Raw genomic sequence first — 16,611 nt, forward strand, 5'->3', positions numbered from 1 at the left:
GTGATTGTGTGCCTGTGAGTAAGTGTGTGTCTATGTATATATGTGCATGTGTGTGAGTGAGTGCGTGCCTATGTATGTATGTGCGTGTGTCTGAGTGAGTGCGTGCCTATGTATGTATGTGCGTGTGTCTGAGTGAGTGTGTGCCTATGTATGGATGTGCGTGTGTCTGAGTGAGTGCGTGCCTATGTATGTATGTGCGTGTCTGTATGTGTCTGAATGTGTCTATGTATGTGTGTATCTGCGTGTCTGTGTGTCCATGTGTGACTGAGTGAGTGTGTGTCTACTTGTGTGTGTGTGTGTGTGCGCGCACCTGAGTGAGTGTGTGTCTGTGCCTGAGTGAGTGTGTGTCTATGTGTGTGTGTGCGTGTATGTGTGTGTGTGCCTGAGTGAGTGTGTGTCTATGTATGTGTGTGTGTGTGTGTGTGTGTGTGTGTGAGTGTGCGCCTGAGTGAGTGTGTGTCTATGTATGCGTGTGCGTGTCTGTGTGTGTGTGCCTGAGTGAGTGTGTGTCTATGTATATGTGCGTGTGTGTGTGTCTGAGTGTGTGCCTGTGTATGTGTGTGTGTGTGTGTCTGAGTGTGTGTGTGTGCCTGAGTGAGTGTCTATGTGTGTGTGTGTGTCTGAGTGAGTGTGTGTCTATGTATATGTGTGTGTGTGTGTGTGTGTCTGAGTGTGTGTGTGTGCCTGAGTGAGTGTCTATGTACGTGTGTGTTGTCTGTGTGTGTGTCTGAGTGAGTGTGTGTCTATGTATATGTGCGTGTGTGTGTCTGAGTGTGTGTGTGTGTGCCTGAGTGTGTGTCTATGTATGTGTGTGCGTGTCTATGTATGTGTGTGTGTGCCTGAGTGAGTGTGTGTCTATGTATGTGTGTGCGTGTGTGCCTGAGCGTGTGTCTATGTATGTGTGTGTGCCTGAGTGAGTGTATGTCTATGTATGTGTGTGCGTGTGTGCCTGAGTGTGTGTCTATGTATGTGTGTGTGTGCCTGAGTGAGTGTGTGTCTATGTATGTGTGTGCGTGTGTGCCTGAGTGTGTGTCTATGTATGTGTGTGTACCTGAGTGAGTGTATGTCTATGTATGTGTGTGCGTGTGTGCCTGAGTGTGTGTCTATGTATGTGTGTGTGTGTGTGTGTGTGTGTGCCTGGGTGAGTGTGTGTCTATGTATGTGTGTGCGTGTGTGCCTGAGTGTGTGTCTATGTATGTGTGTGTGTGTGTGTGCCTGAGTGAGTGTATGTCTATGAATGTGTGTGCGTGTGTGCCTGAGTGTGTGTCTATGTATGTGTGTGTGTGCCTGAGTGAGTGTGTGTCTATGTATGTGTGTGCGTGTGTGCCTGAGTGTGTGTCTATGTATGTGTGTGTGCCTGAGTGACTGTGTGTCTATGTATGTGTGTGCGTGTGTGCCTGAGTGAGTGTGTGTGTATGTGTGTGTGTGTGCCTGAGTGAGTGTGTGTCTATGTATGTGTGTGTGCGTGTCTGTGTGTGTGTCTATGTATGTGTGTGTGTGTGTGCCTGAGAGAGTGTGTGTCTATGTATGTGTGTGCGTGTCTGTGTGTGTGTCTATGTGTGTGTGTGTGCGTGTCTGTGTGTGTGCCTGAGTGAGTGTGTGTCTGTGTGTGTCTATGTATGTGTGTGTGTGCCTGAGTGAGTGTGTGTGTATGTGTGTGTGTGTGTGCCTGAGTGAGTGTGTGTGTGTGTGTGTGTGTGTGTGCCTGAGTGTGTGTGTGTATGTGTGTGTGTGTGTGTCTGTGTGTGTGTGTGTGTGTGTGTGTGTGTGCCTGAGTGAGTGTGTGTCTATGTGTGTGTGTGTGTGTGTGTGTGTGTGTGCCTGAGTGAGTGTGTGTCTATGTGTGTGTGTGTCTGTGTGTGTGCCTGAGTGAGTGTGTGTCTATGTGTGTGTGTGTCTGTGTGTGTGCCTGAGTGAGTGTGTGTCTATGTGTGTGCGTGTCTGTGTGTGTGCCTGAGTGAGTGTGTGTCTATGTGTGTGTGTGTCTGTGTGTGTGCCTGAGTGAGTGTGTGTCTATGTGTGTGCGTGTCTGTGTGTGTGCCTGAGTGAGTGTGTGTGTATGTGTGTGTGTGTGTGCCTGAGTGAGTGTGTGTCTATGTGTGTGTGTGTGTGTGCCTGAGTGAGTGTGTGTCTATGTATGTGTGTGCGTGTGTGCCTGAGTGAGTGTGTGTCTATGTGTGTGTGTGCGTGTGTGCCTGAGTGAGTGTGTGTCTATGTATGTGTGTGCGTGTGTGCCTGAGTGAGTGTGTGTGTGTGTGCCTGTGAGTGAGTGTGTGTCTATGTGTGTGTATGTGTGTGCCTGTCTGTGTGTGTGTGTGTGTGTGTGTGTGTCTGTGTGTGCGCGTACGTTTCTGTGAGAGGCATTCACAAGTGCCGCCACTTCCCGAATCTAACCCAACCGGCGTCATTCCAAATCGGCCGCTGTCGCCCGTGGTCCACCCCAACCTAAACCTGGTCCCCTCGAGCTGACCGGAGCAGGGATTCAGGCGCTGCTGTCAATGGCGGGCGCCCCGTCTCCGCGCCACGGCCCAGGCCCAGGCGGCAATCCCAGCCCCGGGGCGCCTCCCGGCTCGACCCCCGACGTGGCCACTTACCGATCACCGTGACCCTGGCCCTGTCGCTCAGGGTGGAATTGTAGCGCTGACCCCGCCTCTCCAGCTGGTACATGCACGTGTAAAAGCCGCTCTGGCTCAGGTTGACGTTCCGGACCACGAAGGTGACGTTCGAGTACTCGGCTTCCGCCTCCAGGGAGCTGGTGTAGGAGGCCTCGCCAACCTTCTGCAGGTAGAAGGAGGCCCCGAGGTGGTAACTGGGCGAGGCACATTGGATTCGGAGGGACTCCCCTTGTGCGAATATACTGGAGGTCCTTAACACGGCGATTTCTGGGCTTTGAAGCTGCTCTGGGTCAAAAGAAAACATCGTGAATAAAACATTTGCCCCCAAAGCCCTCAGGTCACAGGGGTCGACAATCGTGGAAGGTCCTGAGGGGACCTGACAGGGCAGATGCTGAGAGGAGGTTTCTCCCCCTCATGGGAGAGGAGGCACTCGGTAAACACAAAGGGTCGCCCATTTAGGGCGGAGATTGTTTTCTCGATCTTTCACGGGACGCGGGCTTCGCTGGCCAGGCCCAGCATTTCTATTGCCCGTCCCTGGTTGCCCCTTGAGAAGGTGGTGGGTGAGCTGCCTTCTTGAACCAGTCCGCGTGGTGTAGGTACACCCACAGTGCTGTTAGGGAGGGAGTTACAGGATTTTGTCCCTGTGGTGTAGGTACACCCACAGCGCTGTTAGGGAGGGAGTTCCAGGATTTTGTCCCCTGTGGTGTAGGTACACCCACAGTGCTGTTAGGGAGGGAGTTCCAGGATTTTGTCCCCTGTGGTGTAGGTACACCCACAGTGCTGTTAGGGAGGGAGATCCAGGATTTTGTCCTGTGTGGTGTAGGTACACCCACAGCGCTGTTAGGGAGGGAGATCCAGGATTTTGTCCTGTGTGGTGTAGGTACACCCACAGCGCTGTTAGGGAGGGAGTTCCAGGATTTTGACCCATCGACAGTGAAGGAACGGCCGATATATTTCCAAGTCAGGATGGTGAGTGGCTCGGAGGGGAACTTCCAGGTGGTGGTGTTCCCCATGTACTGAACCATGTGAAAAGGGATCACTGACATTGAACCGAAGTGTTGTCAAGCAACAGATACAGAAAATGCTGGAGAAACTCAGCAGGTCTGGCAACATATGTGGAGAGAGAAACAGAGTTAACGTTTTCAGTCAGCATGACTCATCTTCAGAGCTAAGTAGAAGTAGAAATGTGATGGGTTTTACACTATTTAAGAGGAGATACTGCAAAATAGAATTCGGGGATAGGTGGGGGCTAAGGAGAGAGTGACAATGATGCCATATTTGCAATAGGGAGTGTTAAAGGCTAAAGGAGATGCTGATAGTGGAATAAAGGTAAGATCGCAGAATGTGTCAAGAGCAGATTAACACATTACATTAACACTATTAAGACATTCTGCCTCCTTACCTTTATGCCACTCATTGCAACAAACTAATGTCAATAACTCTGCAATTTTCTGATTGGAATGATAAGCCATGCTATATATATATATCTCAAGGCATCCAGTAATAAATGGCACTGACCCATGTCCTTGGTCCTCTGACCGATTTTAGTCCAATTAGATAGGGTCTTCACTCAGGTCTGCATCTGCCCTCCAGCAGATTTGTGGGAGTGCTGAGTTGTTTGGTATAATTGTACTGGAACCGTTGGGTCCCTCAGGATGAGAGCACATCTGTGTCCATGCCACACCCTCAACCAACGTTCATTAGGGGAAGAAGACCAGTGTCATTCTTGCTTGGTCTTCATGACTTATACATGACTCCAGATCCACATGAAGATGGTTGAATTTAACTGCCCCTCAGAAATGGCCCTGGAAACCACCCAGTTAACCTTTTTCAGGTCAATGAGGGATGGGTGATAAATGGTGGCATTGCCAGTAATGCCCACACCCTGAGAACGAATGAAACAAAAGGCACCAGCCTCCCTCCTATATCTGATGTAAGTGGCCAATATTCGTGTGTGGACTTGAACAGTGAATTTTAACACATGATCCAAACTCAATAGCATTAGCATAACCTGTTAACCTGCTGTTGCCACATTCTGCTTTCTCGCCTTCACGCCGCTATCCGCACCTTCTTTAGTCTTTAACGCCCTCTTTCTATTGCGCCCTTGACATCTTTATCGATCTATCATGAGCGCCCACCTATCCCTGACCTTCTATCTCTCTCCACTTGCCACAGAGCGTGAAATCCATCACATTTCTACTTCTCTCTGGCTACGAAGGAGATTCACACCGACTCAAAACGTTAACTCCGTCTCTCCCGCCAGCGGAGATTTTTTTTAAAAATTATTTCCCAGCCTTTTCCGTTTTTAGTTCAGGTTTTCCCAGCGTCCGCAGGATCCGGGCCCCCACTTCCTTGGCCTTGTCGGCACTTCCCATTCAACGGAAGGACATCGTCCGGCCAAATCCTTACCTGAACAGATCACGCCCGCGTCATTATTCTGGCGACAGGTCCGGGGCATGATGACCTGCGACGGGCAGGACCACAGGAACTTCTCCGTCCCATTGCAGCGGACGTTCTCCAGCATGGTTGGCCCTGCCCCTTCTCCGAAGTGGCCGCCGGGAGTGGCCGATTGGCCAAACCCGCAGCCCACCTGGTGGCACACCACCTGGGCGTCGACAATGTCCCACCCGAAATCGCAGATGGTTCCCCAGGTGCCATTGTAGAAAGCTTCGACTCTACCGGAGCAGGAGGTGGGTCCATCCACAAGCCGAAGTTTAGCATTTTCTGTCGAGTGGGGAAAACAAACACTGCAACATTGACGATCCAAACACACACGATAAAAAGAGTCATCGGAGGGTCTATACCATTCGGCATGTTCCATAGCCCATTGCAGACAACTCCAAGGATGGGAAACGAATTATATTTCTTTAAAAAGCATTTATTCGGTTCAACGGATTAGCTCGCTGTTTACGTGGCACCTGTACCTGCGAATTGGGAGCACTAGTGGGCCAGGCAAACAACGCTAGACGAACTAAGTGACAGCCATTCACTGACTCATTCCTCGGGCGTCGCCTTGACCAATCAGGATCAAGCTGCCTGGTTTAAATTTCAAGCAACACTCGACAGTTAACTGTCAGTCACCAACACTGGGGCGCCCTCCACGGCAACGCCTCTCTACCAATCAGAGCCCACGTGCCAACCAATCGGCACACTCTTCACATGCGGTACGAATTGTTGTTTCCCCTCTCCCCCCACCCCCGCACTTGTAATGCGAAGTGTCCTGATGAGTGCAAAGGTGCAAAGATTCGACGTGTCTCTCTTTTCACCTGAAAGCCGGCCTTACCTACGACCGCGATCTCCACCGATGCGCTGTCCTCGGACTCAAAGACCAGCTCCGCCACCTCCAACTGGTAGTTGCACCAGTAGGTCCCCTCGTGGCTCTTGTTAATGTGCTCGAGATCGAACTTCACGTTGCCCTGACTGGAGGAGATCACGCCCGTTAAGACTGGCGTCTCTTCGCCCATTTTGTATAGGGCCATCTGCGCACCCTTGTACAGGGAAGACGCCCCACACACAAACTTGATGGTGTCTTCCTTGAAGAATAGACCATTTCCAGATACTGCCAACGTCGGCGGAGGTGGCTGAGCTGTGGCGACAGAAAACAAGACTTGGTTTCTTCTAAAAGACTTGCTTTTGACCACTGAAGGCCTTCCTTGCCACACTGGCGGACAGTCCTCCATTTGCCAATCGGACATTCTGCGCGTTCTGCGTGACCTAACTCGACTGGTCGGACCACATTTGGAATATTGTGAGCAATTCTGGGCCCCCGTCTCTCAGGGAAGGATGTGCTGGCCCTGGAGAGGGGTCCAGAGGAGGTTCATGAGAACGATCCCAGGAATGAAAGGCTTAACCTAGGAGGAATGTTTGAGGACTCTGGGTCTATACTCGATTGAGTTTAGAAGGATGAGGGGGGGGATCTGATTGAAACTTACAGAATACTGAAAGGCCTGGATAGAGTGGACGTGGGGAAGATGTTTCCATTAGTAGGAGAGACCAGGACCCGAGGGCACAGCCTCAGAGTAAAGGGAAGACCTTTTAGAACAGAGATGAGGAGAAACTTCTTTAGCCAGAGAGTGGTGAATCTATGGAATTCATTGCCACAGAAGGCTGTGGAGGCCAGGTCATTGAGTGTATTTAAGAGCGAGATAGATAGGTTCTTGATTGGTAAGGGGATCAAAGGTTACAGGGAGAAGGCGGGAGAATGGGGTTGAGAAACTTATCAGCCATGATTGAATGGCGGAGCAGACTCAATGGGCCGAATGGCCTAATTTCTGCTCCTATGTCTTATGGTCTCTTATGGTGCCAAGCAACTGAACCCAGGCCGATGGTGGCCTTCTGCTCCACTCACTAGTCATGCAACCAATTGAGTTAAGCGATGTAGGAGGCAGGTAAGCTTTGGGGAAGAGTCAGGAGGTGAGTTACTCGCTGCACAATTCCCAGCCTCTGCCCTGCTCTTGTAGACACAGGGACAGAGGGACACAGGGACAGGGGTGGGCCATTCAGCCCATCGAGCCTTCTCCGCCATTGAATTGGCTCCTGGCAGGTCATCGACCTCTCCGCCACTTTCCCGCGATACCTCCATACCCCTTGACGTCACTGGTCCCCAGAAACCCATCGACTTCTCTCTCGAAACTCACTGACTGAGTTTCCACAGCCCTCTGGGGTAGAGAATTCCAAAGAATCACCCTGTGCTAGCTGCCAGCATCATCCAATGCAGAGGGACGTTACTGCAAGGTGTCCAAGAGGTCTTAGATGGGAAAATTGCGCCATTTCCCGGCCGTGCAAGTGACAAAATGGCGCCTCAGTTTTCTAGCCCCAAACCCTGAAAATCTTACAGGGCGTGACAGGGTGGATGATGGTTGGATGCACAATTTGGCTGGTGAGCCTAGAACTGGGGGGGACCGAATGTCAGGGTAATGGGCTGGGGTGTGGAAGGATTTCTTCACTCAGATGGGGTGGGGGGTGAATCTTTGGGATTCCCAGCCAAGAGGGTTGTGGAAGCTCAATCATTGGCCACGATCAAGAGTGAACATCTGGAGACTAATGACATCGATGCTTATGAAGATAGTGTGGGAAAGTGGCGGAGAGGTAGATGATCAGCCATGAGATAATCCAATGATGGACATAAGACCTAGGAGCAGAAATTAGGCCAATCGGCCCATCGAGTCTGCTCCGCCATTCAATCATGGCTGATAGGTTTCTCAACCCCATTCTCCCGCCTTCTCCCCGTAACTTTGATCCCCTTACCAATCAAGAACCTATCTATCTCGGTCTTAAATACACTCAATGACCTGGCCTTCACAGCCTTCTGTGGCAATGAATTCCATAGATTCACCCACACTCTAGCGAAAGAAGTTTCTCCTCATCTCTGTTCTAAAAGGTCTTCCCTTTACTCTGAGGCTGTGTCCTCGGGTCCTGGTCTCTCCTGCTAATGGAAACATCTTCCCCACGTCCACTCTATCCAGGCCTTTCAGTATTCTGTAATTTTCAATCAGATCCCCCCTCATCCTTCTAAACTCCATCGAGTATAGACCCAGAATCCTCAAACATTCCTCACATGTTAAGCCTTTCATTCCTGGGATCATTCTCGTGAACCTCCTCTGGACCCTCTCCAGGGCCAGCACATCGCAGGAACAGGCTCGATGGGCTGAATAGCCCACTCCTGTTCCTGCATCCCTATGTCCCTGTGCCTACAAGAGCAGGTCAGAGGCTGGGAATTCTGCGGCGAGTAACTCCTCTCCTGACTCCCCAAAGCCTGCCTACCCTCCACATCGCTTAACTCAACTAGTCACATGACTAGTGAGATGACCATTAGGCCGCCAACTGCCTGGGTTCAATTGCTTGGAACGGTCTAGGTAGTTCATGTAGGGTTGACTCCTTAGCTTCTCCCATGCTTAAATTGGGTTGGGGGGGTGGTGGAGGGAGGTGGGGGTTGAGGATCAGTCTGTATAACCCATGTCCCTTGCACATTAGCCTGAGGCCCCTGTATCACGGGTCCACTGATATTATCACTATGCCGCCATCTCAGGCCGATAAATGGCAGATGGAATTTAACCCTGAAAAGTGTGAGGTGATACACTTTGGAAGGAGTAATTTGACAAAGAAGTATTCAATGAACGGCATGACACTAGGAAGTTCTGAGGAACAAAGGGACCTTGGCATGTGTGTCCATAGATCTCTGAAGGCAGAGGGATATGTTAGTGGGGTGGTGAAAAAAGAATATGCAGCACTTGCCTTTATCAATCGAGGCATAGATTACAAAAGTAGGGAGGTCATGTTGGAGTTGTATAGAACCTCGGTGAGGCCACAGCTGGAGTACCGGGTGCAGTTCTGGTCGCCACATTATAGGAAGGATGTGATTGCACTGGAGGATGTGCAGAGGAGATTCACCAGGATGTTGCCTGGGATGAAACATTTAAGTTATGAAGAGAGGTTGGATAGACTTGGGTTGTTTCCGTTGGAGCAGAGAAGACTGAGTGGCGACCTGATCGAGGTGTACAAGATTATGAAGGGCATGGACGGGTGGATAGGGAGCAGCTGTTCCCCTTAGTATAAGGGTCAGTCACAAGGGGACACAAGTTCAAGTTGAGGGGCAGGAGGTTTAGGGGGGGGGATGTGAGGAAAAACATTTTTACCCAGAGGGTGGTGAGGGTCTGGAATGCGCTGCCTGGGAGGGTGGTGGAGGCGGGTTAGCCTCACATCCTTTAAAAAGTACCTGGATGAGCACTTGGCATGTCATAAACATTCAAGGCTATGGGGCCAAGTGCTGGTCAATGGGATTAGGGAGGTAGGTCAGGTGTTTCTCACGTGTCGGTGCAGACTCGATGGGCCGAAGGGCCTCTTCTGCACTGTGTGTGTGATTCTGTGATCCTCCGATCTCTCCGGGACTTGGTCATTCTCTCCACGCATATTGCCGATCGTCTGTCTCCCTCTCTAACCCCGGAGAGATACTTCCATGTCTCCCTCGTAGATATTGACCAATTCCCATTGCCTGAAAACTGACCGATCCCCACCCCCAACCCCCAAGACCCCAGCTTTATGTTCAAGGGGTGAATCAAGGGTGGACCCCAGGAGACGGTTTCGCGCACACACAAAACAACCCGAGCTGGGGCGGGGTGGGGGGGAGCATTCGGCCTATCAAGACCGTCCCAGCGTTGAGCAGACCTGCACCCCACCCCCCAACTTTTTCGCATTTTCGTTCATGGGGTGCGGCTGTCGCTGGCCGGGTTTAGCGCTTTGTTGCCCGTCTCTCGCAGGGCCTTGAGAAGGTGCTGGTGAGTTGCCTTCTGGAGCCTCTGCAGGGGCGTGGGTACACACCCTCAGCGCGGTGAGGGAGGGAGGGAAGTCCAGGGTCTGGACCCGGAGGCAGCGAAGTGGACGGCCGATATCGTTCGAGGGCGAGTGACTTGGAAGGGGAACCGGACCTCACCCCCACCCCCAGCACATCCGCCACTCCATTCGCCCGCCCAGATTGTACATTCCGCACCATCGCTAGTGACTAGCGGCCCAGCACGCTTAAAGGGCAAGTGTAGACACTCGCGCACAGGAACTTGTGTAAAATAACACTGCTTACGTATGTACATAAGCATCTGCAGTGGCTGACTATGACTGTGGATATAAAATGATGCTGGGTGGATGGATGCAATGACTCCTGGACTCCAGTTTTGCTGAAATATATTTTGTAAGTTTTTTTTTGTTTGTAGAATTCGCATTATGGGCAACTTTTGAGGGAATTTTAATTTCCAATGCATTACATGGTTCCTGAGGTCTGTTGGCAGTGTCGGAACTAAGCAGGCATCGCTGGGAGTGTTATGTGTATGTGTGTGCATGTGCTCGATTCATTTTAATACTGGGAGCAGGAAAAGGCCAAAACGACCCCGTACGCGCGGGCATTACCAGAGCACGTGGCAGTAGCCCCGTTCAATCGATCGCAGCTGATCCCGCTGATCCAGGCTCTCGCCGGACAGACCCACAGGTGGGCCTCGGCGCCGCTGCACTGGACCATGCTCAGCCAGATGGGTTTCTGGATGTCGGCGAACTGCGACGGGTCCATTTGCCCCTTGGCGAACCCGCAGCCGAGCTGCCTGCAGACCACCTGCACGTCCGTGATGCCCCAGAATTCGCCGCACACCGAACCCCAGGTTGCGTTGTAGTACACCTGAACGGTGCCCGAGCAGTCGTTCTCTCCGTTGACTAAGCGGAGTGCCACGTCATCTGCAAGAGAGGAAACACGTTAGCCCGGCCAGTTGGAAATTAGCCCTCTGGGGAGATGGCGGCGCAACGGTAATATCACTGGCTAGTAATCCCAAAGTCCCAGGCTAGTGGTCTGGTGGACGTGAGTTCACCAGCAGCCAGTGGGGATTGATACTCAACTAATAAATCTGCAATTGTAAAGCTGGCCTCGTTGCTGTTAACCGTCTATCAGCAATTGTTGCAAAATCCTAATAGCCTTTAGGGAAGGACATGCGCTTTGGGTTTGGCCTACATGTGACTCCTACAGTATGGTTGCTTGAAATGTTCAAGGGATGGGCAGCTCTGACTGAGGTGAATCCAAAATCTGCCCCTATTTCGCCTTATCCCTGGTACAGAAGTTTGGTGGGGGCGGTGGAAAACATGAGTTATACTGCAACTAGAGTACTGGAGACAGTTCTGGTGACTATATGACAGGAAGTATGGTGCAAGTAAGGGGACTGAGGAAGGGAATTGGCATGTTGGTCTTTATCACAAGAGGATTCGAGTCGCAATTGCAGATGTTTTGCTGCATTTGTGCAGAGACACAATTGTGTCTTGGCTTGACCACACCTGGAGTATTGCCTAGAGCTTTGGCCTCCTTACCATCGAGTTATGCAGCACAGAAGCAGGCCCTTCAGCCCATCATGTCCATGCCAGCCATCATACACCTAACTATTCTAACCACATTTTTCCAGCACCTGCTACGGCTTTTCAAGCGCTCATCTCAACACTTCTTATGAAGGATGCAATTGCCATCGAGGGAGTGCGGCCGAGGGGCCACCGGACGAATTCCTGGGATGGCGGGATTGCCTCGTAAGGAGAGATTGAGGAGTCGGCGCATGTGCTCCATAGGGTTTAGAAGCGAGAGGTGTTCTCATTGAGGGACCCAACATTCTTACAGGGATCAAGGGGGGAGCTCAGGACATATTGATAAAGATGTCATGGACGCAACACAAAGGGAGTGTTAAAGGCTAAAGAAGGTGCTGATAGCGCGTAAAGGTAAGATAGCAGAATGCGGTAATAGCAGTTCAACACGCTATACTAACACACTTAACACATTCAATGATGCAGGAAGGATGATTCCCTCTTTGCTAGGGAGGGCGGGTGTCTAGAACCAGGGGACACAGTCTCAGAACAAGGGGCTGGCCGTTAGGATTGAGATGTAGGTGGATTTCTTCACTCAGGGGGGGGTGGTAAGCTATTAGAATTCTCTACCCCAGAGGGCTGAGGAAGCTCAGTCATCGAGTATGTTCAAGGCAGAGGTTGATAGATGTCCAGGTACCAATGACATCAATGGATATGGGATTAATGCGGGGCAATTGTGTTCAGGTAGATGATCAGCCCTGACCTAGTTGAACGGCAGAACAAGCTCAAGGGGCAGAATGGCCTCCTCCTGCCCCTATTACCTATGTGACCCATATTTGCTTTCAATTGCTTTATCAACACAATGGGCCACCTTCAAAGGTATGTGAATTTGACCAGCAAGGTGTATCCTCCCACCAGGCGCTCAGCCTCGTACAATTCATCATATATTGTCCTCCTGTGTTAGTCCCTCCCAACCGCAGCACCGAACACGTCTCCAAATTCGATCCCATCTTCCATCCGTTTGCTCAATTCACCCTTCATCATCAAGAAGGCAAGAACTGGAAACAGAGCAGGCCATTCGGTCCATCGAGCCTACTTCATGGCTGATCCGCTTGTGGCCTTAACTCCGTTTTCCTGCCTGCCCCCCACACACCACCACACCCCCCGCCCTCCCCCCCCCACCCCACAATGATGCTTGACTCTCTTGCCATCCAAAAATCTGGTCTAACTCAGCGTTGGATATATTCAGTCAACCAGCCTCCTGTGCCCTCTGGGGAAGAGAATTCCAGAGACTAACTGAGAGAAGCAATTCCTCCTCACCTCCGTCTTAAATGGGAGACCCGTTAATGTTAAACCGTGCCCCCTGCTTCTCGACACCCCCGCGGGAGGCAAAAACCTCCCGGTGTCTACCTTGTCAATGCCCCCGCAGGATACCATGTGCATCAAACAGATCACCTCTCATTCTTCTAAAACCCAATGAGTATAGGCCCAACGTGCTCCACCTTTCCTCATAAGACAACCCTTTCATCCCAGAAAGCAGCCTAGTGAAAATTCTCTGCACTGCTCCCAATGTAAGTATACCCGTCCTCAGGCAAGGAGACCAAGGCTGTACACAATACTCCAGGTGTGGTCTCACCAACGCCCTGTACTGTTATACCAAAACTTCCCGACATTTATATCTCATTCCCCCTTGCAATAAAGGGCAAGTAACATTTGTTGCCACATCAGTGCCAGGCAATGACCATCACCAACAAGAGAGAATCTAACCATCGCCCCTTGACATTCAATGACGTGACCATCGCCGAATCCCCAACCCTCAACGCCTACAAGATGTGCTGCAGGAACCCACCAAGGCTCCTGAGGCAGCAGCTTCCAATCCCATCGAGAAGGACAAGGGCAACAGACACATGGGGAGCACCACCACCTGGAAGTCCCCCTCCAAGCCACTCACCATCCTGACTTGGATATATAATCAGCCGTTCCTTCACTGCCGCTGGGTCAAAATCCTGGAACTCCGTCTCTGACAGCGGTGTGAGCAATTCGGTCAATAAATGCTGGCCTTGCCGCTGACTTCCTATCTGCTATAGCTGCATGCTAACCTTGTGTGATTCACGTACTAGGAAACCAAGTTCCCTCTGTACAGTAGCATTCTGCAACCTCTCTCTATTTTGGTAATGTTTTGCTTCTCCATTCTGCTTCTAAAATGGACAACCTCACTTTGTACTCCGTTTGCCAATGTCTTGCCCACTCACCTAACCCTCGCAGACTTTTCGTTTCAGTGCGTTTTTAACCTCAGCAGCTTTGGCTGCAATACAGTCAGTCCCTCCATCCAAGTCATTCATATCGATTGTAAATAGCTGAGGCCCCAGCAACGATCCCTGCGGCGCTCCACGAGTTATGGTTTGACAACCAGAAAATGGTCCATTTGTCCGGACTCCCTTGTTTCCTGTTAGTCAGCCAATCTCCTATCCATGCTAATATATCACCCTCTGCCCCCATGGTCTTTTATATTGCGCTCTTTATGTGGCACATTATCAAAATCCAAGGTCACCACATCTACTGGTTCCCCTTTACCGCCCCTGTTTGTTACATCCTTAAAGTGCTCCAATTCGTTTTTCAAAAACTATCTCCCTTTCGCAAAATCTTGTTGATTCTCCCGGATTGCATTATGATTATCTAAGGGCGTGCCTACTCAGTCATGGATTTCGCATTTCCCCAGCTGTTAAGACTAACTGGCCTGCAGTTCCCTGCTCTCAGCCTCCCTCCTTTCTGTATTAGTTGTGTTACAAATAGCCGTTTGGCGATACAGAACTTGAACATGTTGCTGAAAATAAAGACATGTTATCGATTCTTTACATCTCGCACTCCTCAGGTCAACTGTCCTGTTGAGCGCAAGATGAAATGTTTCGACAGAATATATTTTCTCAGCAAGTCTCACACTTTCGGCTTTCCAATCCGCTGGGGACTTACCAGAATCTAGGTGGAGCTTTGCAAGATTGCAACCAATCCAGCCACTATCTCTGCAGTCATTCCCTTTAGGACCCTAGGGTGTGGTCCACCAGGTCCAGGAGCCTTGCCCTCCTGAAGTCTGCAACTATGCTAATGACTATCCGGGGATAAAGGTTAAACGGAGATCCATGGGAAATCAGAAGAACGAGGGGAGATCTTATTGAAACATGGAAGGTCTTGAGGGAATTGGAGCGAGCGGATACTGGGAGAATATTTCCTTTCGTCTGGGAAACTAGAACGAGGGAACATGTTTCAAGAACACTAGGGTCTCTCTGTCAATTACAGAGAAAAGGGGGTGTTGTTTCCTCTCTCTGAGAGAAAGTAGAGTTCTCTTCCACAGGAGGTGGTGGAGGCTGGGCGTCAACATTTATTCAAGGCTGAGTTACATCGTTTTTTATGATGCGAGGGGGTCAAACATTAACGGGGGGTGGCGTGGGGGGGAAGACAGGAAAGTGGGAGATGTCCAGTTGAACCATGATCTTTTGAGTGGTGTTGCAAGTTCAAAGGACTTACTCCTGCCTCCTAGGCCATATGTCCCTATGCTCACGCTTTCTAATGCCCCCCTCCTCAGTCTCTTCACTCCCGCTGATGCCAAGGCAGCCGAATATTAATATTGGGGCACTATATCGAACAATCTAACATACATGTTCCACGTATTGGACAGTACTTACTGCAGCCAATTCGGTATGAAGGTGTTTTTGCAACTGCATGAAATGGCTGAACTGCTGCCATCATTTCTATCACGATGATTGTCATCGAAACCCATCTGCTTTACTCATACCTTTAGGGAAGGAAACCTGCTGTCCTTACCTGCTCTGTCCTGCGTCTGATTCCTCAGGTACGGAGGCAGTCCATGTCCAAATGCAGCAGGACCTGGACCAATATCCGGACTTGTGCTGACAAGTGGCAAGTAGCACTCGCGCCACACAAGTGCCATCTCCAACACCAGAAAGTGCAGCCCATCGCCCCTGAACTTTCAATGGCACTACCATCACTGAATCCCCCACCAACAACCTCCTGGGGGGGTTACCATTGACCAGAAACTGAACTGGGACCAGCCATATGAATACTGTGGCTACAAGAGCAGCTTAGAGGCTGGGAATCCTGCGGAGAGTCACTCACCCACTGACTTCCCCAAAGCCTGTCCACCATCCACAAGGAACAACTCAGGAGGGTGATGGAATACTCCCCACTTGCCTGGACGAGTGCAGCTCCCACAACACTCAAGAAGCTCGACACCGTCCAGGACAAAGCAGTCCCGCTTGATCGGCACCTCATCCACAAACATTCACTCCCTCCACCACCGACGCACAGTAGCAGCAGTGTGTGTACCATCTACAAGATGCACTGCAGCAACTCGCCAAGGCTCCTTCCACAGCACCTTCCAAACCCACGACCTCTACCACCTAGAAGGACAAGGGCAGCAGACACACGGGGAACACCACCACCTGGAAGTTCCCCTCCGAGCCCCTCACCATCCTGACTTGGAAATATATCGGCCGTTCCCTTCACTGTCGCAGAGTCAAGATCCTGGAAAACCCCTGACCCAGCCAGAGACGCCCGCCTGGAATAAAGAGCAGCCGGTGGTGCTCAGCGCTACTCACCGATCACCGTAAGGTATATGGGGTCACTGCGGGAGGAGTTGAAGTGCTTTCCAACGATGTCTGCCTGGTACGAGCAGGAGTAGTTGCCTTGGTCCTCTTTCGTGATGTGGTGAAGTTTGAAGTGGGAGCGGACCAGGCGCGAGGAAGCAATAGTCGTGCTGATGAAGTTCTGGTCGTTGTCCTTGTACAGGTAGAACTTGGCTCCCGAGAAGTAGTTGGGTGCCTCGCACAGGATCTCAACGGACTGTCCTTTCATTAACCTGCTGGAATCCCCGCTCACACTGATATCCGGCGTCACGAGGTAATCTGTACCAGGAATCAGATGGGGAAAAGCATTATTCCGGTAAAAACACGTGGGATAAGCAGCCGAAAAAACGGGGCATTGTCAGAGATCCAAAATCTAGACAGATAGGTAGACAGATGGATAGACAGATAGATAGACAGATGGATAGACAGATAAATAGACAGATGGATAGACAGATAAATAGACAGATGGATAGAGAGATGGATAGACAGATAGATAGACAGATGAATAGACAGATAAATAGACAGATGGATAGACAGAT

The 16,611-nt window shown here is 50.8% G+C and overlaps 1 protein-coding gene across 1 annotated transcript in view; it reads right to left on the minus strand.

Annotated features, from left to right (window-relative positions):
* Positions 1-16,351, minus strand: part of LOC144677186 (scavenger receptor cysteine-rich domain-containing protein DMBT1-like) — a gene marked incomplete at both ends in the record, with an annotated part of 40,776 nt that extends 24,425 nt beyond the window's left edge. The window contains 5 exons of the mRNA XM_078537378.1: positions 2,595-2,900; positions 5,025-5,339; positions 5,899-6,201; positions 10,512-10,829; positions 16,046-16,351. Coding sequence (XP_078393504.1) covers positions 2,595-2,900; positions 5,025-5,339; positions 5,899-6,201; positions 10,512-10,829; positions 16,046-16,351 — 1,548 coding nt within the window. The remainder of the gene's footprint in view (positions 1-2,594; positions 2,901-5,024; positions 5,340-5,898; positions 6,202-10,511; positions 10,830-16,045) is intronic.
* Between the last annotated feature and the right edge of the window lie 260 nt (positions 16,352-16,611).

The sequence above is a fragment of the Cetorhinus maximus genome, unplaced genomic scaffold (genome assembly GCF_964194155.1).
Source record: "Cetorhinus maximus unplaced genomic scaffold, sCetMax3.hap1.1 HAP1_SCAFFOLD_2291, whole genome shotgun sequence".
Classification (NCBI taxonomy): Eukaryota; Metazoa; Chordata; class Chondrichthyes; order Lamniformes; family Cetorhinidae; genus Cetorhinus; species Cetorhinus maximus.